At 42.6% G+C, this 26,605-nt stretch overlaps 1 protein-coding gene across 2 annotated transcripts in view; it reads left to right on the top strand.

Annotated features, from left to right (window-relative positions):
- The first annotated feature begins 18,604 nt into the window (after positions 1–18,604).
- SRBD1 (S1 RNA binding domain 1) overlaps positions 18,605–26,605 on the top strand; it is a 169,337-nt gene continuing 161,336 nt past the window's right edge. For both annotated transcript variants that reach the window (XM_070429136.1, XM_070429135.1), the window contains exons 1-3: positions 18,605–18,644; positions 22,241–22,320; positions 26,181–26,358. In XM_070429136.1, the coding sequence (XP_070285237.1) occupies positions 22,241–22,320; positions 26,181–26,358 (258 nt within the window). In that variant the 5' untranslated portion in view covers positions 18,605–18,644. The remainder of the gene's footprint in view (positions 18,645–22,240; positions 22,321–26,180; positions 26,359–26,605) is intronic.

The raw sequence follows: 26,605 nt of genomic DNA, 5'->3' as shown, positions 1-26,605 counted from the left end.
AGATTCTCACATGTTTATGGATTGCATTTAATACATTTGAATTGACATTGTAAATATCATGTTATGAAATCCTATATCTCATTTAAATCCTATGGAGAATATTGTCTGTTTTAACAGGCAATAGTCCTATTAAGTTCAGTGTGTAAGTTCTCATTTGCTTCCTATGGGCTATGATTTCAATGTCTAACTTTCAAAGACTTTGCTGTACTATTCAGATCTGTCCCACATGAATGCCACCCAATGACCAGTCTGGGATGTGTGTGGGTGATCTCCTCTGCAGTTCAGTTCTCTAAGTCTTTGGTATACGTGTAGGGCCCTACCTATACATGTGCAGCTCAGGCGTGAGCCTCGAATTAATACATTACTTTATGAAATCCCTTCCTGAACTGCCTCCTCTCTGATTTCCAAGGGTCCTCCTTCCTGGTATTCTGAGTAGGAATCCAGAGCATTCGTCTCCCTGCCCTGCCATTCACTTTCTGCAACTAAGTCTCCCTCTGGAGCCAAGTAGCAGGAGAATACATAGAGGGAAAATAAGCAATGGGGGTTCTCCCTATATTTTTAGGACAGTCTTCTCCCTCTGGGTTTTAGGTGCCTATTGGCATCCACTGCCATCACTTCCCAGGCTGCCATCCATCCATCACAAAATTACAGTTTTGTGTCTGGCACTTGCCTTGGGCTGGGGCGGAGACAAAAGTAAAAAAAAAAAAATAGGCAGGGGGAGTTCCTCAAATCTCTGTATCCCACATGGGTCCTCTTTTCTACTCCTCAAACCAGAGAGAGCAGGCTTTCCTTCGGACATGCCTGGTACACAGTTGTGGGATTTGGCCTTTGTTTGAACTCAGACTGGAGGTGTGGAAAAGGTGAGAACTTACCACCAGGTTATTCCCTCACATGTCTCCTTCCCTCATATGTCTGCCACCATTTCTTTTCAGTCTTCAGATAGATTTTCCAAGCATTCTGTATAGGTTTTTAGTTATTTACTCTGTCTTTCCAGAACTGGAAGCCCCAACCTATGTGGATTTAAGTTTGAATAAATTTAAGACATGTACCATTTTATTATGTGAGATGTAAATAAATAATAAAATTGTAAAAGAATGAGAAAAACTTCCATTTTTAACTCAGATGGATGAAGAGGTGCTGGATGTCAGGCCATAATGAGAATGAACCTTGGAGGTGGAAAACAAAGTAAGCCCTATCATCCAGCCAGCTTGATGCCTGGGGAGGATTTCCAGAACCTGGAGGGCTGCTGAGCTGATGAGGTGGAACTGGCAGTCTGAGGTGATCCCGGGGGCTAGAGCTTGTACGACATTGTGCTGAAGAGCTGATAACGATACCGAGGGGCCAGTCCGCATGTGGGAAGAGGGCCCCCTCAAATATTCACCTGTGTACTGATTAGCGCATGCAGGTGGGGGAACTTCCTGCCTGGGAAAGAACCATTGAAAGGAGTAGAGGGAATGGTGCCTGGTGCTCCTACAGGGCCAGGAATCATGCTTCTTTTAACCAGCCGGAGGGCGAAACCTTATGATTCAAGGGGCATCAATAGAGTGTTGGAAAGATCTTGTCGTAGTGGTGAGGAGTAATTACCCCTGGACTGAGCAGGACTCTAGCTCTGCCTAAGAATTTCAAAAAAATAAGACCCCAAAGGATCCAACTATTTCCAAATAACTTCACTGTGCCTCAGGCTTAAGAATATTTAAGCAAAAACAAAAATATCCATTGTGTAACCAGTTAAAATTCATCAGACATCCAATCAAAAATTACCAAGTATGCAAAGAAGCCAGACAATATGTCCCATAATGAGGGGGAAAAAGCAGTTGAAACTGGCACAGATGTTAGAATTAGAGGTAAAGGTATTAAAACAGCTATTATAACAGAAGTCCATATCTTCAAAAGGTAAAATAGAGACTGAATATTACAAAGACCCAAATCAGACATCTAGAGATATAAGCAACAATATCTGAAACTAAAAACACATTGGATGGGATTAATGACAAATTAGACACGGTAGAAGAAAGGACTGAGTGAATTTGAAGACATAGCAATAGAAATGATCCAACATGAAACAGAAAAAAAATCTTTCTAATGAAAGGTCATCACTGAGCTGTAGGACAACTTTAAGCAGCTCATTCATGTGTAATTGCTGTCCTGAAAGCAATTGTTCAGGACAAACTTTTCTTATTCTCGGGGTGTACAACTCAAAGGGCCCTGTCTCTCTGAGAGCCTGCCAGTTTCCATAAGGAGCAGAATGTTTTTGGTAGATTCACTCCCACAGATAACTCTGCTCAGGTAGCTGACATAGCCAAAGACTGGCAACGAGATAGGAATAGAAGTTTAGGGCAAAGGAACTAATATTTGCTGAGCAAGTACTGTGAGTCTGATCTTGTGTTAGGTATTTACATACACAATCTTATTCAATGTTCACAAAAAGCGTAAGAGGTAAGTGGTAGTAGTGTTCCATTATGGGGAAACTGGGGGGCGGGGGGGGGGGCTGTAATGTGCCCATGATCACACAGTTTGTAAGTACTAGAGAGAAGATTCAAAGTGGTCTATTTGGCTCCAAAGCCCATGTTTTCTACATACACAAAATTGCTACCCTCTGTGGAAGTTAGAAAAGGCTCAATACTGAAGACGAAGGATGAATGAAGGAAGCATTCTGTCACTCTGTCCCCACAGGCAACAGAAAAATGTCTCCGAAGTCCCTGGAAAGAAACAACCAAACCTCTGACGAGATGAGTCTGGGCTAACTGTTAAGGCAAGAACGCCACTGTACATATGAAACGACAGAGCTTTAACGGGGCTCACTGGGGACCTGAGCTACCCAGTAACTCTGGGACCATGGATCACTTGGGAATGAAAAGATAAGAACAGTTGCCTATCTCGGGTTAGGGAGGCATGTTTAAACCCAGATCTGGTGACCAGTATAGGTGTGAGCCAAAACTCTGTTTGTAAAAGGAGGTGGTGCTGTTGACTTTTCCTTTTCCACCTCCCTGTGCTTCAGTCCCCCTCCCTCGCCTGCAGAATGCGCCACCCTGGAAAAGATATGTTCGCCCTGTCTACCTGGGCCAGTAGCTTCCGGGGTGGCACAACAAAGAACAGAGCCAGACTCACTCTTTCCCTCCAATTCTTTTTTTTTTTTTTTTTTTAAATATTTTATTGATTTTTTACAGAGAGGAAGGGAGAGGGATAGAGAGTTAGAAACATCGATGAGAGAGAAACATCGATCAGCTGCCTCCTGCACATCTCCCACTGGGAATGTGCCCGCAACCAAGGTACATGCCCTTGACCGGAATCGAACCTGGGACCTCTCAGTCTGCAGGCCGATGCTCTATCCACTGAGCCAAACCGGTTTCGGCTTTCCCTCCAATTCTTGAAACACATTTCCCAGGAGCACCAGCTCAGAGAAAAAGGTTAAGCTCGCCAAAATGAATATAAGTTTTTAAACCCCCAATTTCTGGGTTACTATCACCAATTTATCTCTTGCATCCTAAAGTTTGCTAAAATCTTGCTTCCTTCTCACTGCCCTATCGCCCTTAGGAGAGAATTTTCTTTTCCAGGACACTGTCCAGTTTCCAAACCAAGCAACCACACACTTGTTCCTTCCATTAACAAGCTTGGTTCAGAAAAGGCAGGTGCAAGGCTATCTCTGGAGAACTGTTCTGGGAATACGCATTAAAACTAGTCTTTCCTTCACTGGTTTGTTTGCTCTGATTAGCTTTGAAGTTTACCCAAAACTCCCCTGGTCACCGCCCAGCAGGATCTATTTACCTGCAGCTCAACTTTCCTTGGGACAATTCTTTTAGAACATGGATTGGATCCAGGTTCTAGGTCCCTGCCTGACAGTTAGCAGCTGTGTGATTCAGAGTGAGTCACTGAATGGCACTGAGCCTCAGTGTCCTCCTCATCCATACAAAAGAGGCGAGTCATCCCTGGCAAACAAGAGAAGGTATACAACAGTGCACTGAAGATTCCAGAAGCCAGTGCAGATGAAAATAAGATCACTGTGAAAATGCTTGCCCCATCCGGATGTTAGCTGGACTACTAACCAAATTAGCAGAGATAGATTAACAGGAGAAAATCAAAGTTTAATATATGTCCATGGGGGAATTCACATAGGCATGATGATCATTCCATGAAAATTCCAAAGACAGCCCTGGCTGGGTAGCTCAGCTGGTTAGAACATTATCCCAATACAACAAGGTTGTGGGTTCAATCCCTGGTCAGGGCACATACAAGAAGCAATCAATGAATGCATAAATAAGTGGAACAACAAATAGATGTCTCTCTCTCTCTCTCTCTCTCTCTCTCTCTCTCTCTACCTCTCTCTCCCTTCCTCTCTCTCTCTCTCTCTCTAAAATAAAAAAATTAAATACAATATCCCTATTTAAAAAAATAAATAAAAACATCCGATATTTTTCTTACATAAACACACTCTATATCTTCTAAATTTTTCAGATTATATTTATAGTATATAGTTATGTATTATATAGTTTACAACCAGATTATAGTTAAAATGTAATTCATAGAGCATAACTCAGGAATCAATAAATGCAATCTCCTTATTTTAGAGAAGGAAAAACACAATGAAGTGATGGGCCCAAGGTCATTAAGTAGTGACAGAGACAGGGCATGAATCCAGTCCCAATTTTCACCCAGTTATGTCTGTTGTTCTTCATAGTATGTCTATTGTTCTTCACTTGGAGCACAGGTGAAGGGAACAGTCAATTGACTGGTGATAGAGTACAGCAACCAACCATCTCTCCAGTTCTTCCCCCACACCTTAGCCACAACCTAGGTGTGGCAAAACATTTCTGGCGAACCTATTCTGATTCCTCCTAATCACCTCTTTTTCTTTAAAATTTTTTTGAAGTATGACATTTTTACTTTCAAAATGCTAATAAACTATATATATATATATATATATATATATATATATATATATATATGCCTAAGCAATGACAGAATGACTGAATGACCAGTCGACCGGTCACTATGATGTGCACTGACCACCAGAGGGCATATGCACTCCCACAGCCTGGGCTAGCCAACCTCCTGTGGTCCCTCCCCGTGGCCAGCCTCGATCAGCCCCAATCAGGACTGGGCGAGACGGCCCGATGGCCCCAGTTGCTGGCCAGGCCGAGGGACCCCACCTGTGCACAAATTCGTGTACCAGGCCTCTAGTATAATTATATTATAATATGTATATTATATATACTATGTAATTTTATATAATATAATAGCATATATGTTAATAATATATGTAATCCTACATAATATGCAAATTGTCCCCTCGACCGGGAGTTTGACCAGGGGCCGGGGCCAGCAGCGGTGGTGGTGGCATGCGGCCAGGGGAAGGGAGGCCCTTCACCTGGCTGGCAGAAGGGAGGTGCCCCCAGCCAGCAGCTGCTAGGGACCCTACCCATGCATAAATTTTGTGCACCAGGCCTCTAGTTAATAATAATAACAATAACAGTGTATTTTGCAATCAATGACATCCTAGGTTTGATCAAATATATTGTTTCATTTGACTGTATATGCAAAGAATTTTCTCTGGGAGGATATGCAAGAAACTGGTAGATTACTCCTAGGGAGGGGTACTAAGTGGCTGGTGAACAGAGGCAACAGAATTTCTATAGCATCTCCTTTTGTATCTTTCACATTTTGAATTACAAAACTATGTTAACTAATAAAACATTTGAAGAATATCTTAAAATTTAAAAAGTGCAACTTGCCGTAACTGGTTTGGCTCAGTGGATAGAGCGTCGGCCTGCGGACTGAAAGGTCCCAGGTTCGATTCCGGTCAAGGGCATGTACCTTGGTTGTGGGCACATCCCCAGTAGGAGGTGTGCAGGAAGCAGCTGATCGATGTTTCTCTCTCATCGATGTTTCTAACTCTCTATCTCTCTCCCTCTTTGTAAAATCAATAAAATATATTTTTAAAAATAAATAAATAAATAAATAATAATAAAAAATAAAAAGTGCAACTGGACATGAGTCTTCTTGACAACACTATTTTGTTCAAATTTGCTTTTGTTCCTAGGATTGGTCAATGAGCACTGCGAAGGTAGGCTGTGCCATTGCATGCACCACTCTTCATCCAAAGTCCCATGTGACACCATCCCTAGGTTTGTGTCATTTGTAAGTCATCAACCCGATGTTTGTTGGTTAAAAGTAATTTCAGTATAACTGTTATTCTCATTGTAATGAGATCTTTCTACTGAATTGTTATGAAATTGTTCCATAAGACAAGATATAAATATATCAGATTCTATGCTTTTATTAGTCTTTCCAGCAGCATCTAGAGAGGTGAGAGGACAAACGTCTTGAAAAGAAAAACAGTTTGTCACCCATGTACTTGGCAACAATTGAGTTACCATGATAGCTCATATATGGTGTTTGCTACATGAACCAGGAGGCAACTGCAATGAATGACTGCAAGATGTTAGCAGGTTGCACGTGTCATTAAAACAGTGTTGCTAATCCATTCCTGCTAAAGATGACATTTAGAAATGCAAATAGCCACTTGCCAGACCACTCTGAATGTTTTATATGTGCAAAAATAATATTAAACCTCAAGTAAGCAAAAATCCTAGCCATCCTGGGAGCAAAGAATAGCTATTAACCAAAGCAGAGCTGAGATTTCAGGCCTTTTCCAAATAGAGCTCAAAAAGTCTAATGCCGGCTAGAAGTAGAATTTCCAGGGCCACAGCTTTTCAAGTTGACAGAGATGAGATCCAAACCAGTGCTGGTTGGGTGTGGATAAGAGCAGTTTCCAAGATGATTACCATCAATTCCTATTGGCATTTGTGGTTCCCTTTGATTGGCAGGCTTAAAGGCCCAGCAGTAAAATGAACAATTTTTGGTGGTTTGTGTGTTGGGGGTACAAATACAAGACTTACTAGAATTAGAATAGGCCTAATTTTATCTAAATTTACTTTTAGTAAAATTGATTATTTAATGTGCAACTAACAAAACATTTCCTTGTGATGAGAACTTCTAAGGTCTATTATCTTAGTAATTTTTAAAGATACAATATAATATTGTTAACTATAGTCATTCTGTTGTAAATTACATCCCTAAAACTTATTTATCTTATACCTGGAAGTTTTTACTATGTTATGAAACAGTCTGGGGACATTATTTTTAATATACCTTTGAATATGCACACTTATTTATCCAGAATCTGTCTCTCTGGAATCCAGTTCATCCAGTTTATTTACCAGGAGATTATGTAAAATATTTGCAACATTTGCCCTAGCTGGTTTGGCTCAGGGGATAGAGCGACACAACCTGAGGGGTCCCAAGTTCAATTTTGATCAAGGGCACATGCCGGGTTGTGGGCTCAATCCCCAGTAGGGAGCTTGCAGGAGGCAGCCAATCAATGATTCTCTCTCATCACTGATGTTTCTATCTCTCTCTCTCCCTCTCCCTTCCTTTCTGAAACCAATAATATATATAATAAATAAAATATTTACAACATTAAAAAAATTTGGGGGGTGGTTTGTTAAGTAGCAATAGATAACTAATACATGAAGGTTTAATTGAAAAAAGTATGTAACTACCTCTAAGTTTCCTAAATCAAGTGTACAGTAAGAATTAGACTTGTCTTTGGGTATTGTGTAGAAGAACCTCTTGGTGTCCTCACGCACGTAGACCCTACCTTAAACTCATTAAATTTGGATCTTGGGGCTAGAGATAGGAATCATCATTTTTAAAAAGCTCTGCCAGTGATTCATATGTGCATTAAAATTTAAGAAGTACTAGCTAATGCTTTCCAGAAACAGGCCTGAAAATTATAGGAATTATAGACCTGGGTATCCTAACTGATAAAGCTCATGGCAGAAAGTTATTAAAGACTCTTACATATGCAATACCTACTTCTGTTAAACTCTAACTTGCAGGATCCAACAGGAGTTTCTTGGTAAACTATTTGGATTTTCTTACATTCAGATCACGGTGTAGTCTGGACAAAATACCCAGTTAGGCTGTGTGAAGATGATGGTTTCACTAACTTCCCACAGTATCACTAAAGTTTATGGATGCCACTTTCTCAATTTTAATGCATTCCTTTAAGGTGATAAATTTATGTATCTTAGGCTCATACTTTTATCATCTTTCACTGTGAAATTAGATCATTTTTCTGCAAAGAATGTTTCTGTTTACAGTGACATTGGTTTCAGGAAAATTCACGTGTGTAGGAATGTTGGTGGTTTTGATACCATCTATTAGCTAGCCTCTTGATGGAATCATTTTTCTGTGTGCTGTTATGCGGCAGCTGCCTGTGATAACTTGTTAATCTCAAAGCCAAGTGTCATATTTTATGAAGGCCCAGTATCCACAGCAAATGAAGGACTCTCATGATTCAACAATCAAAAAAATCCAGTTTAAATTTGTCACAAGATTTGAACAGGCACTTTACCTAAGAAGATATATTGGTGAGAAATAAATACATTATATTAATCATTAAGGAATGCAAAGGAAAACCTTAGTGAGATACTCCTAAATACCAATTAAATGGCAAAAGAAAAACAAACAAATGTGACAATATCAAGTCCTGGCAAGTTTGTGAACCAACTGGATCTCTCCTGCATTGCTGGTGGGAATGCAAAATAGCATTCTGAAAACCAATTTAGTAGTTTCTTATAAAAATAAATACTCATCATATGACTCAGCAATCCTGTTCATAGTTATTTGCTTACTCAAGAGAAATGAAAACATATGTCCACACAAAAACTTACACATCAATTTTTATAGCAGCATTATTAATGATGTCCAAAAAGTGGAAAAAACCCTAAGTGTCCATCAGCTGCTAAACAGATCAACTGTAGTATGCCCACACAATGGAAAGCTAACCGGCAATAGAAAGAAACAAACCAGTGATACATGCAACAACATGGATTAATCCCGAATGCATTCTACTAAGAAAAAGAATTGTGCTTCTGTTTACATGACAATCCAGAAAAGTTGTAATTATTGGAACCAAGAACAGATGAGCTCTTGCCAGGGGCTGAGCATGTAAGAGAAGGTGGACCCCAAAGGGCATTTTTAGGCAATAGAGATGTTTTATATATTACTTGTGGTGGTGGTTACATGACTGTATGTGTTTGTCAGAATAAAAAGTTGAGTTTTACTTTATGTAAATTATACTCAATAAATCAGACTTTAAAGCAAAAATAGCAACCACACACACACACACACACACACACACACACACTTAAACAAAGGGTAATCTGACACACATTGCTTTTCCAAAATTGAATTCAGTTAGTGTGTGAAGCTTCTAGTATTAAAATTCTGACTATAGGCATCCTGGATGAGTGTTTCAAGCCAATCATTTGCAGGATAGTTTCAGCTCATTAAGCTGAAAGATGGAGCAAAGGTACTACAAAATATTAGTTATGATGTACAGAGTCTCCAGATATGGCTCCCTGTGGTGATGGACAAAATAAACCTGGCCCCACTGTGCTGCCTTTCATCCCTTCCTTCAACCTAGCCAGTCATGCCATCATTAGGGTTTGAATGAACCCTTCAGGGTCTCTATGCTTGGATCTCAGGCTATTAAATGAATATTTTAGGCCTCTGAGGTGGTCCCTAGACCAGTGATGGTGAACCTTTTGAGCTCAGCGTGTCAGCATTTTGAAAAACCCTAACTTAACTCTGGTGCTGTGTCACATATAGAAATTTTTTGATATTTGCAACCATAGTAAAACAAAGATTTATATTTTTGATATTTATTTTATATATTTAAATGCCATTTAACAAAGAAAAATCAACCAAAAAAATGAGTTCGCATGTCACCTCTGACACGCGTGTCATAGGTTCGCCATCACTGCCCTAGACACTACTCAAGGGAGATAAACTCACTAGGAGAAAATTCTGCTAATGAATGCAACAGATTGACTTTTAGCCAGCGAATTTGCCAGACAGGTGATGAGCAGAACAGTGAGCCATGTAATAGATACAATATTTTATCTATGGTTCTGGATTTTCTTCTTAATTTCGCTTTTAATTGCATTTACTACAAATTACTTCAAGGATTTGTAAAATATAAGTGGGGGAAAACATTGCATTTCAGTTTTCAGCTAAAGAGAAAAATTATATTCTAGTTTAATATGTAGGTCCCATAATCTTACTTCATGTAAGATCAATTTAAATGTATGTAATCCTTTTATGCCTGAACACCCATTTCCTTGAAAAATCTGCACAATTAATTTCCTCAGGCTTCAATGATGCCTTTTTAAGATCTGTTCAATAGTTATTCAAAACTCAGGATGTTAAGCCCTTGAATCTGTTTTTTCTTTTACACATAAGGCAGACAGACTTTCTCTGGGCTGTAACTATGTCTTCAGCATGAGACTAGCACTTTGGAATGATGCTCTGCTCCCAGCCAGACTGAAAAAGTAACAGGACAAGCCAAGTTTGGGAATGCATCTACAAGCCCTTTCTACCTCACTTAACAAGAAGCCCCTTTCTCATTTGGGAAACAGAGGCAGTCCTTTCTCTGCTTACCAATCTCTTATACTATATTTTGCAGGAAGTCTCTAAGTTTCTGGCTGAATTATTGAGACAAGCCTATTAAAGCCAATGCGTTTTAATGTTTGGGAATGAGAGTTTTTGATAATGGAAAGTGGATGGGCAGGGCTAATATGCAAATTTATAAAATAGGGCTCAGTTTCAGTTTATGCATTCTCTAATCTGAAACAGACTCTCTGCCTTTGCACGGTGATTAACTTTATGGAACAAAATGTTTGAATTTCCAAAAGTACATTTGATTTTTAGAATGGTGACCCACCTTCTGTGTGGCCGGAGCTTTAGATTACTTTTCTAGTAGGAGGAAGGACTTTTCTTTACTCCAGTATAGTCTTTAGCCCAAGAGTTAGTCTACTATTTTATTTTTTAAAATTTTATTTATTGATTTTATAGAGAGAGGAAAGGAGAGAGATTTGTTGTTCCACTTATTTATACATTCATTGATTGATTCTTGCATGTACCCTGACCGGGAATCAAACTTGCAACCTTGACATGTAGGGGCAGTGCTCTAACCAACTGATATGCCTGGCCAGGGTTTATTGAGTACTTTGTCAGGCATTGTTAGGCAGTATATAGGTAAAGGAAGAAGTTGCAGAAGGAGAGACTACAATGACTAATACTTAGTTCCTAGACTTAGATACAAGTATCTTACAATTTAGTGGGTGCAAAATTCAGTGCAGACAGTTGCATCTATATTAAGAATTTGTATTCTTTTTAATATATATATATATATTAATTTCAGAGAGAAAGGGAGAGGGAGAGAGAGATAGAAACATCAATGATGAGAGGGGATCATTGATCGGCTGCCCCCTGCACACCCACCACTGAGGATTGAGCCCGCAACCTGGGCATGTGCCCTTGACCAGAATCAAACCCAGGTACCTTCTCAATTATTTAAAGTCTTGCACTAACCACCATTGTGGAGGAAAAAGAGATCTTTGCTTTGAGTTGGTGGTATATGGATGTCTTTAAGGGTACTGGGTTTAAATCCTGGAACTGCAATTTAATAGCTGATGTGACTTTGGATGAGTTATTTAACTTCTCTATACCTTAATCTTCTCATTTAAGATTTTTTAAAAGAATAGTTTATTGATTTTTAGAGAGAGAGAAAGGGAGAAGAAACATCAATGTGAGAGTGTATCTTTGATTGGCAGCCTCCTGCATGGCCCATACTGGGGATCCAGCCCACAACCCAGGCATGTGCCTTGATCAGGAATCAAACCAGCAACCTTTCAGTGCACAGGACAATGCCCAACCAATTGAGGCACAATGGGCAGGGCTGATCTTCTCATTTATAAAAAGAGCATAATTAGCGATGTCTCATTGAGCTGAAATGCGAATCGAATATACAAATACATATAAAAGCCTTGACCTAGTGCCTGGCACATAGTAGATGATCAATGAATATATGTTATTACTATTATTATAGTCTCCCTGGGGAGGTAAAACCCATAGGGAAATGACTTGAAAACACAGACAATAACATACAAATGATAACATACCAATGACTATCATGTGAGGAGCTGTGTGCTTTGGAGCAATAAAATAAGTAACCTCCAAGCAAATCCAAAACATGTTTTCATTACTCCCAAACTGTACTGCATAGTCTCAGGTGGGTGTCCAGATTACCCCAGGCTAAACCCTTGTGTTTCTTGGAATTCAGCACTTAAGAACCAAAGGTAAACAATAGCTTGCGCAAGGTCCTGGAGAGAAAAGGCAGTTTTTGTGGTAGGGCCTGGTTTATGCTTAGTGATTACAAAATTTCCTTGACAGATTTTAGTGGGAATAGCTCTCTTACAAAATTCTGAGGGAACTGCTTTCTAGACAGTCTTACTTGCCTTTGAAGTAGGTCACCACTCACATCAATTTTAGAGGACCCTGTCCCAACTTTTACTAGTATTTTTCTCAGATGTCTGATGTCTAAAACCTTGCTAGGCTCTTCCTTCCTTCCTTCCTTCCTTCCTTCCTTCCTTCCTTCCTTCCTTCCTTCCTTCCTCCCTCCCTCCCTCCCTCCCTTCCTTCCTTCCTTCCTTTCTTTCTTTCATTTTTGGTTAATCTTCACCTGAGGACATTTTTGAGGCTACTTTCCCATTAGAGAGAGTGGAAGGGAAGGAGAGAGACAGAAAGAGAGGTACATCGATGTGAGAAAGACACATCGATTATTTGCCTCCTGTAAGCACCCTGACCAGGGCCGGGCATCAAGCCTGCAACCAAGGTACAGTACATGCCCTTGATCAGAATCAAACCCAGGACCCTTCAGTCTGTGGGCAGACACTCTATCCACTGAGCCAAACCTGCTTGGGCTTGGTAGGATATTTATTTATTTTTTCTTCCCCAGCTGAAAAGCAGATACCCCTGGTGGAAGAGAGGAGAGTCAATGTCCAACTCTACTATGCTGGCCAATTCCTATTCTCATTCTCACTGTGCAGTGGACCTACTACCAACCCTTGAATCTAGACTATCTTATATAGGTTGGTCGATCTGTCTGTCTGTCTGTCTCTCTCTTTTAATCCCCACCAGAAAATATGTTTTTATTGATTTTAGAGAGAGAATAAGAGAGAGAAACATCTATGTGAGATGTGAGAGAAACATTGATCAGCTGCCTCCCATACGTGCCCCAACCGGGGATGAAACCTGCAACCTAGGTATGTGCTCTGAATGGGAATTGAACCGCAACCTTTTGGCTGACAACCGTGGGATGACATTCCAACCAACTGAGCCAACCAGCCAGGGCTTGTATGGGTTTGTCTCTTGTGACTGTATCTAGTCCCTAGCCCTGCTTGTAAATTCCTCTAGGGTAGGGATTATTTCGAAAGATTTTGTAGAATATTGATTCACCTTGACCCTTATTATTCTCTATCTTAAACCTATATAGCACAATAAAAAGTAGGTGAATAGTAAATAGCAAATTACTATTGCTTATTATGATGACTGGGTTTCCTCCCCATAATCCCGGACTGTAATGTGTTCTCTAGTGTTCTTTCAGAACTAGAAATTGTGGGGCAGACAGTGATTGTAGCAGACAGTGCCAGGCCTTCTGGAATCATTGCAAAAGGCAACACAAGACTACAAATTAAGAAGGAAAAAAAAAATCTCTAAACAATCTCAGAAACTGATCCTTACCAACCAAGGATCTTAGATATAGGAGAATAGAAATTTAGAAAGTCTTATTGCAAAAATTATCCAGTGAAGTTTAGGTTTACTTTGGATAAATCTGTATGTAGTAAGGCCCACTCGTGGGTCATTTCAATAGCTCTTCAGGAATCAGAGTCCTTGGAAATGAGCCATTAGCATAGAAAGCTGCTTTTTAAAACAAATCCATGGGGTTTTGGTATGCTAAATTCTAATTTAAACTAACAACAGCTTTATTTCCTTAAACTTACAGTCAAAATTTTTTTTGGGGGGGGTGCTGTTTCTGTGAGTTTAGAGTTTAGTGTGCTTGGTAAAAAGCACATCACCAAAAACAAACAAACAAACAAACACCCCCCTACCCCCCAAGTCATTTTTCATTTCTACTGAGAACTGATTTTGAGAAAACATATTCAAGGCGAAAGGAAAGAATTGCTGGGAAGGCCTTTATAGCATTTAAATTGGATTAGTGAAAAAACATGGGGTTTAGGGTATGGACATGAAGCTGTTAACGTAAAAACATTCAAACCTGTAAAGAATTTTTGTGAGTTTATTTGAGCCAAACTATCGACAATTGCTGGGAAGCAGAATCTCAACGTATTGGGATAATGCTCTGGAGAATGGCAGTTTTTCACCTATTTTTGTAATCAAAGAAGGAGTCTTAGGTGGGTTACATGAAATCCATTGGTGATAGATTAGAGAGGTGGGAGAAAGCAAAGGGGCGGGGGGTAGCCTCTGGGATTGGATAAATACAAAATGGTAGACACATACTTAGGTGGGTGCAGGATAGTTCACAGTCAACAATGAACATGATAACAATAACAATGAAGGAATTTATTGTCTCCTGTCCTGGCACCCAGGGCATTTGGTTGTGGCCTAAGGGGTCTGGAAAGAAGGGAAAGTTACAAGTTACCCTGACATTTCAAGGATATGTTATTACAGGGAGAACCAAGATGGCGGCATAGGGAGTGGACCTGTGCATGCTGCTCTCTCACAGCATCATTGAAACGACCAACTATGAGGCAAACAACCACCACTCAGAACCATGGGGAAGTTGGCCCAGTGGGAGATCTACAACTGGAAGAAAAGAAAGAAGCGCAGTGAGACGGAGTGGGAGCTACGGAGGCACCAAAAACAGAGGTACGCAGTCACACGCCAGGCGGGCTGCAAATGGATTCGCGTTTTTTTTTCAATCGGAAGCGGTTACGAACCCTCGAATCCTCTGGGCTTACTCAGGGCGGGTCTCTGGGGCCCCAGATCCCACGGGGAGAGGCGGCCACAGCCTTGCAGCAGTTGGAAAGCGAGGGAAGCTCTGACGCACCGCTGCTCGCCGGCACTGAGGGACATGAAGTCCTGGTGTCCCAGGGAGGCGAGGGGTGCGGAGACGCTGCCATCGCTATTTCTTCCTCTGCGCTGGCAACTCCCTGAGACCCCGCCCTACTCAATTTACATCCCCATCCCGGCTGTGCCAGAGGCACAAGAGGGAATGACTGTGCTTTTACAAACTCTCAAATCCACTGAACTGATTCGGACAGGTCTCTGAGGCCCCAGGCCCCACGAGGAGAGAGGGCACGGCCGCACGGCCTTGCAGCCATCAGAAAGGGAGGGAGGCTCTGGCGCGCGGCTGCTCGCCAGCACTGGGGGACACAAAGTCCCGATGTCCCCGGGAGGAGAGGGGCTCAGAGACGCCGCCAATGCTATCTGCTCCGTGCTGGTGACTCCCTGGACCCCACCCTACTCACTTTACATCCCCATCCAAGCTGTGCCGGTGGCACAAGAAGAAATGCCTGTGCTTTCACAAACTCTCAAATCCACTAAGCTGGTTCGGGCGGGTCTCTGAGGCCCCAAGTCCCATGGGGAGAGACAGCTCGGTCTTGCAGCCATCAGAAAGCAAGGGAGGCTCTGGCGCAGGGCTGCTCGCCGGCACTGGGGGACGCACAAAGTCCCAGTGTCCTGGATAGGCGAGGGGTGGCTGAGACTCCGCCCCGGCGACTCCCTGAGACCGCGCCCTACGCAATTTACATTCCCATCTGGGCTGTGCTGGAGACACAAGAGGAAACGCCTGTGCTTCTGAAAACTCTCAAATCCACTGAGCTGGTTCAGGCGGGATCATGAGGCTCCACCTGCGCTTTTGCAGCCTAACCCAACAAATTGCAGACTTCAACTGCTCGCAGCCATGGGAGACACACTCAAGAAGCAGACCCAGGAGAACCAGGATGGCGGCATAAGGAAGAGACCTGTGCGTGCTGCCTCACACAACAACATCGAAACTACCAACTATAGGACAAACAGCTATCATACGGAACCATGGGAAAGTTGGCCCAGTGGAAGCTCTACAACTGGAAGGAGAGAAAGAACATTGAGACTGAGTAGGATGTGACACCAAGTACAGAGCCCAACCCAACAAACTGCAGATTTCAACTCCGCGCATAGAAAGAAGAGCATTGAGACTGAGTAGGATATGCAGAGGCACCAAGTACAGAGCCCAACCCAGCAGGCTGCAGATTTCAGCTCCTTGCATCCGGGAGGGATGCACTCGGGGGGCAGAGTCGGGTTCGGGGCAGGCCCGGGCTGGGCCCGACTTGGCTGGCGTTGTGGAACCGCTGTACCATCAGGCGCACAAACATGCCCACCAGTTCCAGTCTCACATGGGGCGCTGGGGGACGGCAGACGGGCAGTCTGTGCACTTGGTGGAGGGCGTGGTCTGAGCAGGAGTGCTGGATGTCCAGCCACCAGGAACGCCTGGAGACTTTGTCTGGCAGGGAGCCGCCCGGCAGGGGACAGAGGGCCAAACTTCGTGTTTCCCCGGTGAGGCTGGGACGGCCCTAGTGAGGTTGGGATGGCCCCTGTAAGGTCGAAACAGCCCCAGTGAGGTTGGGATGGCCCCGGTGAGGTCGGGATGGCCCCAGTGAGGTTGGGACAGCCCCGGTGAGGCTGAAACGGCCCCGGTGAGGTAGGGACGGCCCCGGTGAAGTTGAAACTGCCCCGGTGAGGTCAGGACGGCCCTGGTGAGGTTGAAATGGCCCCAGTGAGTTCTGTACGGTCCCGGTCAGGTTGACGCGGCCCCGGTGAGGTTGAAACGGCCCTGGTAGGGTAGGGACAGCCCTGGTGAGGTTGAAACTGGCCTGGTGAGGTCGGGATGGCCCCGGTGAGGTTGAAACGGCCCCGGTGAGGTAGAGATGGCCCCAGTCAGGTTGAAGCGGTCCCCGTGAGGTCGGGACGGCCCCGGTGAGATTGAAACGGCCCCGGTGAGGTAGGGACGGCCCCGGTGAGGCTGAAACGGCCCCGGTGAGTTCGGTACGGCCCCGGTCAGGTTGAAGTGGCCCCGGTGAGGTTGAGACGGCCCCGGTGAGGTCGAAACGGCCCTGGTAGGGTAGGGACAGCCCCGGTGAGGTTGAAACTGGCCCGGTGAGGTCGGGACAGTCCCGGTGAGGTTGAAACGGCCCCGGTGAGGTAGGGATGGCCCCAGTCAGGTTGAAGCGGTCCCGGTGAGGTTGAAACGGCCCGGTGAGGCTGAGACGGCCCCGGCGAGGTTGGGACTGCTCCAGTGAGGTTGGGACAGATAATGGGGACCAGTATAGACTGATGAACAGGGGTAGATGCAGAGGCACAGCAACATTGAACAGACTGTCAAACTACAGTGGGAAGCCTGGGGAGGGTTTTGGGGGGGGAATTAAGAGATCAACCGAAGGACTTATATGCATGCATATAAGATTAACCAATGGACACAAGACACGGGGGGGGCGGGTAGGGGCCGGGGGAATGTCAAGGGGGGGAAAAAAAGGAGACATATGTAATACTCTTTTTAATACTTTAAGAAATAAAAATTATTAAATAATAAAAAAAAAAAAAAAAAAGGATATGTTATTACAGAGGCAAAAAGACAGATAGGCTCAGTTAAGGTAAAGGTTGACCTTGTCAGGGAAGATGCCCGCCTAGGAAGTGACTATCCACCATAACGGCTTTTAGTTAAAGTTTAATTTCAGACCATCCTTTGTAGTTACTTTAGGTCTTTGAGTTTGCAAGACTGCCATGCAGTCCTCCCCTGAGCTTGTCAGGTTAGCATGTGGCCCCTTTCGTCCACAAAGCTAAGATACTTGGGAATCATTGTAATAAAAAATAGGAGCTACTTTTGTGTTTTGAGGGAAGAGAAACAGAAATACTGGATCTGGAGGAGGGCTCACCTAGGATACTAGCTTATTAGCACTTTCAAAGAATCTGACAAATGAAATGGCGCAGGGCTTTTTCCATTCTAGCCCAAGAAGTTTGGGTACCTGGGACCTGTGTTTGCCTCAATTAATTCAGTGAATATTTACCCTAATTTGTATTGGGTACCTTATAGGGTAAGGGGTTAGCTAAAACAGGAGGAGGTAGAAACAGGTTCAAAGAACAAGGTTTCTAAAACCTGTACTTGATAGTGTAATAAACTGCCGGAGAGACCAATGTAAAATAATGATGACTGTAGGGCTAACGGCCCGCTAACCTCTTCCATTAAGGTAGAGGGAGCCTCTTGGGCTGTGTGAGGGTTTACCAGAAGTCCTAATCAGAAAATTTGGATATTTTCATAACACTGAAGCAAAACTCGACGTTGGATCTTAGGAAATAATGAAGTACGCTAAAAAACAAGTTAACTAAAAACATTTAAAACTTGATTTTAGAGCGTGTAAAACTTGATTGCTTTTCATTTTCCTACTGCAAATTCAAATAATGTACTGAAAAGAGAGCAGAGCAGTTCAAGGGAAAGAAAAGCGGGTCCGCAACTGCTGTACGTGAGGCTCCACCTCCATCCCGCCCCCTTCGCCCGCCCACCCTCAGCTCTCACCTCGGTCCAGTTTGGCTCCACCCTACTCGGGGAGCTCAGCCCTTTTGCAGTCAGTCAAGGAGGAGCGAGGCGGGACTTCCGGAGTTTGAAAAACTTCCGGCGGGAGCCGGAAGACGCGGTCGCACACACACAGAATCCCGGGCCTTTGGATACGTGGTGCGGGAAGGTGAGCTGAGCGTCCGCCTTGGCGGCGTGCCTGCGGGCTAGGTTGAGCCCGGCGTCCGGGCTCCGGTGTCATGGGGGCCATGCTAACAGTTTTGAGCGCTCATTTGGGGGAGTAACATCTCTTTTTAAAAGTGAGAAGTTTTTACTGTTTGAGTTCTGTATTTACCAACTTGCATCCAGAAAACCCCTCGTAGGGTCTTAGTAAAAAAAAAAAAAAATGCAGCTCTTAGCTCATAGAGGCAGACAAAGGAAAGCCCGAGCAAACCTCGGTGGTTTTTATACCTCACATTTTCGGAGATGGGGGAGGAAGCATCCTTTTTACTGTCGGATCATGGCAGAATCAACTTCATTCTCAGCGGTGTGCCCGGCATCCAGGAGGCGCTGAACAGCTGTTGAGGGAAGGAGGGGTGGAAACTAGGCAACTTTCCTGGAACCTCCTACCTGACAGCATGTGATTAATGTAATGTATGTGGAATGGGAAACAGGCCTCGTCTTGATGTTGGGGGCTCTGGGTTCTATTCCTTCTGCCACATAGCTCTTCCTTTAGCATAAACCCTTTAACCTCGCTGGATCTCATTCATAAAGATCGCGAGCCTCTGGTTTCTGAGGCTCTTTCAGGTCTAGTATTTGTTTGTGTTGCTCAGTTGGGTATCCGCTGACAGTCAGAGCACGTAGGATGGTACCCCCAGGGGAAACTTCTCTAGGTACCTCTTAGAAAGCTGTTCCCCTCTGCTCTACTTCTTAAATTTTTAAGTGGTGGCTTTTCCTATTTTAATATTCGTGTGTATGCAGGTTCCTCCGTGCCCTCCTCCCGATCTTCACTTGCTCTAGTTTAGTGCTTTTCCCCTTAGTAACATCACAGAAACCTCCCAAGTTATTGACTTGAATGTGCTCATGTGCCCAGAGAAATAAGACAGCTTGGTAAACTGGAACATCTCAAGCCACTAAGAATAAGAATGGTCTTCCATACCGTCACTTTTTCAAGAAAACAATGTGTGATTTTGCCTAATAGTAATGGGGAAAACAAATGCATACAGTATTCCTCTATAGAGACCATTTAAAAATATATTCTTATGTTCATTGAACAAGTAGTTACAGAGCAGCTATTAAATGCCAGGCTCTGTGTGATGCAGAAATGAATAAGGTTAACGTGGTTTCTTCCTTCATGGTGTTTACTGTCATGAAGTAAGCCTGGGGGATGCAGACAATAAGTAAGGATAGTTATAGGTTATATTATATAGTACTGTATAAAGGAAGGAAACAGGGTCCTATAATATTATTTCCAGGACACCCATTTTAGGCCTAAAATACTAAGCCAGTGGTTCTCAACCTTCCTAATGCCGCGACCCTTTAATACAGTTCCTCATGTTGTGGTGACCCCCAACCATAAAATGATTTTCGTTGCTACTTCATAACTGTAATGTTGCTACTGTTATGAATCGTAATATAAATATCTGATCTGCAGGATGTATTTTCATTGTTACAAATTGAACATAATTAAAGCATAGCGATTAATCACAAAAACAATATGTAATTATATATGTGTTTTTCGATGGTCTTAGGCGACCCCTGTGAAAGGGTCGTTCCACCCCCAAAGGGGTCGCGACCCACAGGTTGAGAACCGCTGTACTAAGCTGTAAGAGATAAGAAGGAGCCAGCCTATTGGTGAGCAGGAGGAATAGTACTCCACCCAGGGTGAACTTGAGGTGGGAAAGAATCACGCTTGTCACAGGAACTGAATGTTGTGACTGGTTGTGGCGATACAGCAAGTGTTACATATAGTTAGAAAGGTAGGTGGGGGCCAGTCCTGTGGGCACTTTAGAAGGCAATAGTAAAAAAATAAGATTTGATCATCAAATGGTTTTTAAGCATTTTCCAAATGACCTGGACTGGTATGTGGAGAATGGGTTGTAGGGGCAAGAGTGGAAGCAAAGGGGCTGGTTAAGAGGCCAGTACAGTAGTCCAGGTGAGAGATATTGGGGACTAAAGACTCACTGAAGATTATAGAGATTTAAGATATATTTTGGAGGAAAAATTTGTGACTTACTAATAGACTGGATGTGGGAGATGAAAGAAAAAAGGATTTGCAAGGCTTTCACTTAGCAAGTGAAACTTTGGGGAATAATGGATATTTTCATTATCTTGGTTGTGGAGATGTGTATACGTATGTCAAAACATCAAATTGTACATTTAAGTCATGTACAGTTTATTGCATGTCAATTATAGCTCAATGAAGCTGTTAACATTTTTTGAAGGTTCTGGCTTAGCAAAAAATCATCTGTCTTAGGTGGATGGTGGTGCAATTTATTGAGATGGGGTAGGAGTGGGTTAAGTAGTTGATATAGGTATTTAAAACCATGGAAATAGCCCGGCCAGTGTTGCTCAGTGGTTGAGCGACGACCTATGAATCAGGAGGTCTCGGTTCAGTTTGATTCCAGGTCAGGGCACATTCCTGGGTTGTGGGCTGGATCCCCAGTGTAGGGCGTGCAGAAGGCGGCTGATCAATGACTGTCATCATGGATGTTTTTATCTCTCTCTTTCCCTTCCTCTCTGATATTAATAAAAATATATGTTAAAAAACCACATGGAAATAGATTAAATTTTGGTTAATCTAACAAATCCTATGACACACAGTAAGGGAATATTAGAGAATGGAGGTAGATAAACAGTTCCTAAGAATATTGGTATTTAAACTTCAGTTTAACCCTAGATAATTTATCAGCTAAAATAAATCTGCTTATTTCCTGTATCATGTCTTAATTTTTAGAGTTGGGCCTTTGAATTTGATAAATATTTTTCAATGGCTTTAGTAATTGTTATTTAAATATTGAAACTTTTATTATAAGGGAATGGATTATCTTGTTTTAGGAATAACGTAGCTGTCTACTCAGTCAATCAACATTGTCAACTTTGCATATAAACTTGTTTATACTGTAAGAAGACATAGAAGAGGGAAAATAGTTCTTACAGTTTATAGTTTAGATGTAGTTTAATAAAGAACTATATATTTTATAGTTTGCTGTCTGATATACCCTCAAAAACACTTGTAGCCCTAACTGGTTTGGCTCAGTGGATAGAGCATCAGCCTGTGGACTGAAGGGTCCCAGGTTCAATTCTGGTCAAGGGCATGTACCTCGTTTGCGGGCACATCCCCAGTGGGGGGTGTGCAGGAGGCAGCTGATTGATGTTTCTCATCGATGTTTCTAACTCTCTATCCCTCTCCCTTCCTCTCTGTTAAAAAATCAATAAAATATATATTTTTAAAAACACGTGTAGTATACTCAAGCATATAATTCTAAAAAACTATGAATTGTCACCCTATAGGAGCTAATATTTTACCAAAGATGGCTCACACTCATCAGGCTTTTGAAACCATTGGAAAGGTGTTAGCTGCTCTTATAATTGGCAGCCACAGCCACATAAGAGGGGAAACCTGTGTTTGGGCTTTAAATGACCCCTATTTTTCCCGCTGACAGCATTTTCTAACAGCACAGCTATTGGAGTGTTAGTTTTGCATGACACATTTTGCAGACAAAATAAGTCATCAGTCATTCAGGTGATTCAAATCATGCTGATTTCATGTTCTATTTCTTCCAGATGTCATCATTGCCAAGAAGAGCAAAAGTAAAGGTCCAGACCGCAGTACCCATAGATGAATTTTCTTCCTTCTCTGAGTTGTAAGCATATTGTTTTCTTTTTATGGGGGTGGGGGGTGGGGTGGGAGAATGGTGTATATTTCAGGGAATTAATGCATTTTTTCACTAACTTCTAAGTCATCTGGATTGAAGAAGGCTGTGCTTTTGTTCAATCATTCATGCAACAGGTATTTATTAAATTCATGCTTTGTCCCAGGTTCTGTTTTGGTATTGGTACTGTTGAACAAGGAGAAAGAAAATAATGAGCTAAACATTTAAAAATACATATATTTTTATTGATTTCAGAGAGGGAGGAAGGGACAGAAACATCAGTGATGAGAGAGAATCTTTGATTGGCTGCCTCCTGCACACCCCACACTGGGCAACGAGCTCACAACCTGGCCATGTGCCCTGAATCAGAATCAGACCGTAACCTCCTGGTTCATAGGTTAATGTTCAACCACTGAGCCACACCAGGCAACAAACTAAAAATTTAACATAATATCTACATTATAATGTAAGCTGCATGAAAGCAAGGAATTTTTAAATACAGGTGGAGCAAAAGTAAGTTTACAGTTGCTCATATGGAAAATAATAACAATAATTAATAAATAATAATACAAGAATAAACTCTGTGTTTCACATACTCACAACTGTAAATCTACTTTCGCTCCACCCTGTATTGCTTTAGAGCAAGGTTTCTCAACCTCTACACTATTGATCAGATAATTCTTTGCTGTGGGGGACTGTCCTTTTCATTATAGGAAATGGAGCAGCATCTGGGGTATCTTATCTACTAGATGCCAATAGCATCCTCCCATTCTCCTTGACCCTCCTGCGAGGACAAAATTGTCCCCAGTTGAGAACTTCTGCTTTAGAGCACCATAGTAGGTGCCCTGAAGAAATTTGTTAAATAAACGACCGATTAATGTTAGACAGTAATAGTACTGTAAGGAAACATAAAAGAGGACAAGAGGTAAGAGAGCATGCTGAGTGGTTGGAGTGGGAGACATTTTGGTTACAGTAGTTGGGAAAGTTCTTTTGGAGTGTGTGACAAGAGATCTAAATGAGATTTGGGAGTGTAGTTTGCAATAGACAAGGAATAGATGGATCTTCCAAGTTGTGGGACAGCAAGTGTGACAACCTGAGGCAGGAATGCGCTTGGAGTGTTCAGGGAACAGCAAGACCAGTGGCCAGACCAGAGTCACCAAGGCAGAGAGGGACTGGAAATGAGATTAAAATGGGTGAGAAGTGGTTTGATTTGGTATATATTTTAAAGATAGAGTAGACAGGAATTGGGGAAGACTGGAGGAGGATCAGGTGTGAGGGTGGTGATATCAGGAGATCTGTTTGGGGCTTGGTAAGTTTGGGATGATCGCTAGACATTGAGTGAAAGTGGGCATCCTCTTGAATTCAGGTCAGGTTGGAGACATAAAATTGAGATTCCTCTATATTCAGCTATAGGATGAGATACGGTCATCTAGTAAAAAGAGTGTAGAGACCAGAGGGCTGAGGACTAAGTCTGAGAGGTTCCCAACATTGAAAGGTTGTGGAGAGGAGGGCAAGTAAGCAAAGGGTCTAAGGCAGTGGTTCTCAACCTTCTGGCCCTTTAATACAGTTCCTCATGTTGTGACCCAACCATAAAATTATTTTCGTTGCTACTTCATAACTGTAATGTTGCTACTGTTATGAATCGTAATGTAAATATCTGATATGCAGGATGGTCTTAGGCGACCACTGTGAAAGGGTCGTTCGACCGCCAAAGGGGTCGTGACCCACAGGTTGAGAACCGCTGGTCTAAGGAGCCGCTGCCTGGGAAGCAGGAGGAAACCAGAGGAGCAGTGTCCTTTCGGTGTGAAAGATGTGCTCTAAGGAGTGAGGGCCCCGTGCTGCTGAGAGGTCAAGTGCGATTAGGAATGAGTGTTGACTAGCTGTCTTAGAACTGCCTCATGTATAATAAAATAATACCTGTACTAAGTTTTTCTTCCTAATAACTGAAAGCACTTTGTGCCTGTCATGTGATCTTTGCATTATCTCTCTGTGAAATAAAGTTAGTAATTCCTGATTGGGGGATGATGAGATTGAGGTGAAATGAAGTCATTCAGCTCAGTTTGGTAATGGCATGAAGAGCAGAACCCTGGTTTTCTGATTTCTTGGTTTTCTAAATCTCATTGTTTTAATTTACCTGTTATTGTGCTATGTTACTTTCATGCTTTTCGGTGTTATTTATTTATTTATTTATTAAGTATATTTTTATTGGTTTTTTACAGAGAGGAAGGGAGAGGGATAGAGAGTTAGAAACATCGGTGAGAGAGAAACATCGATCAGCTGCCTCCTGCACACCTCCTACTGGGGATGTGCCCGCAACCAAGGTATATGCCTTTGACCGGAATCAAACCTGGGACCTTTCAATCTGCAGGCTGACGCTCTAGCCACCGAGCCAAACCGGTTTTGGCTATTTATTTATTTTTGACTGCTCTTAGGCTTTAATTAGTGTCTGCCTCTGAAGATAACTCACTTAGAGACCATCAGTAGCTTCACCTATCGCAGTGGTTCTCAACCTTGGCTGAGATTTCTGGGCCTCATCCTCCAGAAATTCTTTTTTTTTGTTACTAATGTTGTGGCCCCACCCCATAACAAAGAAACAGAATTTCTGGAGGATGAGGCCCAGAAATCAGGATTTTAAAAAGATTCCCAGGTGATTCTAATGTGCAGCCAAGGTTGAGAACCACTGACCTATTGTAACTATGCTCTCCTAGGGCATAATTTAGCTAAGCAGTCATCCAATCAAGTTTTGCCTCTAGGCAGAACTTAAACATTAAAAAAGCCAAACATCTCTTATTCACTAATCAGTGAAGGAAGTAGTTATCCTTCCTGCCAGTATTGACCTTTTACATTGTGGGAAGAAATAAAATTAACTGGATTGACGGAGCATGATGATCCTTTCCCAAAGTTCACATGCTGCTTTTGCTCTGCTAGTGCTATGAGTTTGATTCTTGAGTTGTTAGAAATGTTGTACTGTAGCTGCACCTGATCCCGTTTCATCAGGAAACAAATCCGTTCTGTGAAAGGAAAAAAAGGCTTAAGTAAAAACAGTTGGAGCCCTGCCGGCATGGCTCAGTGGTTGAGCATGAACCTATGAACCAGGAGGTCACGGTTCAATTTCTGGTCAGGGCCTATGCCCGGGTTGTGGGCTTGATCCCCAGTGTGGGGCATGCAGGAGGCAGCCAATCAATGAGTCTCTCACCATTGATGTTTTTTTCTCTTTATCTCTCCCTCTCCTTTCCTCTCTGAAATCAATTTAAAAAAAATGAAAACAAAAGATGCATCTTATTCCTTCCCACTCTGGAAGGTCTGGGAGAAAAACAAAAATAAAAACACAACAAAAACAAAACAGTTGGAAGGTCTTGGTAGTGGCTTTTTATGTAATTGAGTGTGCTTCCTAGAGCCATTTCCCACTCCTTACATTGGTTTGAATAACCTAATACAATTTAAATGAATACGGTTAGTACTTAGGCAATTATTTAAGTGCTTTTCACTGTTAAGATGGAAAACCTCACAGTGACTATGGTGTGGCATGCTCCAGTTCATTGCTGACTGTAATAAATGACTTCCTGTGTCTTGAGTGTATGTGTGTGTATAGTTGTCTGTTAGGTGAGAGGTGAATGGAGAGACCTGTGATTTACAGCATATCGGGGGCTATTTTTACATTGGTCTCTGATTAACTTTTCCGTTTTTAGTAATACCTGTTCATAGCTTGTGCTCATATCACTCCATTTTATATTAAACACCACATACCTTATTCTTTTTTCAAGAAGTATGTTTGTCTTTTTGTGTTTTTTTTTTACTTTGACATTTGGCTTCATTTTTCCTGCAATTTTTTTCTGTCAATTTACTTCTAGATCATCTGCCTCTGAAGAAGATGACAAGGAAGATAGTGCCTGGGAGCCCCAAAAGAAAGTCCCCAGAAACCCTAAGCAGCCTGTTTGCAAGGAGTCCAAACCGAAGAGGGTGCCCCGGGGGAAGAAGAATACCCTAAAGATCAGCGATGGCTCGGAAGGCGTGGTTGTTAAGGAGCTGGTAGGTCCGTTAGCTGGACACAGGGCCGCTGCACTGCTTTCCTAACTGGTGATGTTACTGTCTCCTGTATTTAGTGCCGAAATGAGTGCCAGGTCTCATTCCTTCACACCTGAGCTGTCACTTGGGCACGTATGTGGTGGGGGCTGTGCATCAAGTGGCCTCTGGACATGTGCGGACTTCTTTGCAAACTCCCTGACACTACCCTGCTGTCACACTTTCTTCTGTCCTGTATCCATCTGCATAAGTT

This window comes from Myotis yumanensis, unplaced genomic scaffold, assembly GCF_028538775.1.
Source record: "Myotis yumanensis isolate MYYU_CA2020_CCGP unplaced genomic scaffold, mMyoYum1.0.hap1 SCAF_11, whole genome shotgun sequence".
Lineage (NCBI taxonomy): Eukaryota > Metazoa > Chordata > Mammalia > Chiroptera > Vespertilionidae > Myotis > Myotis yumanensis.
This window is presented reverse-complemented; position numbering and strand designations above follow the sequence as displayed.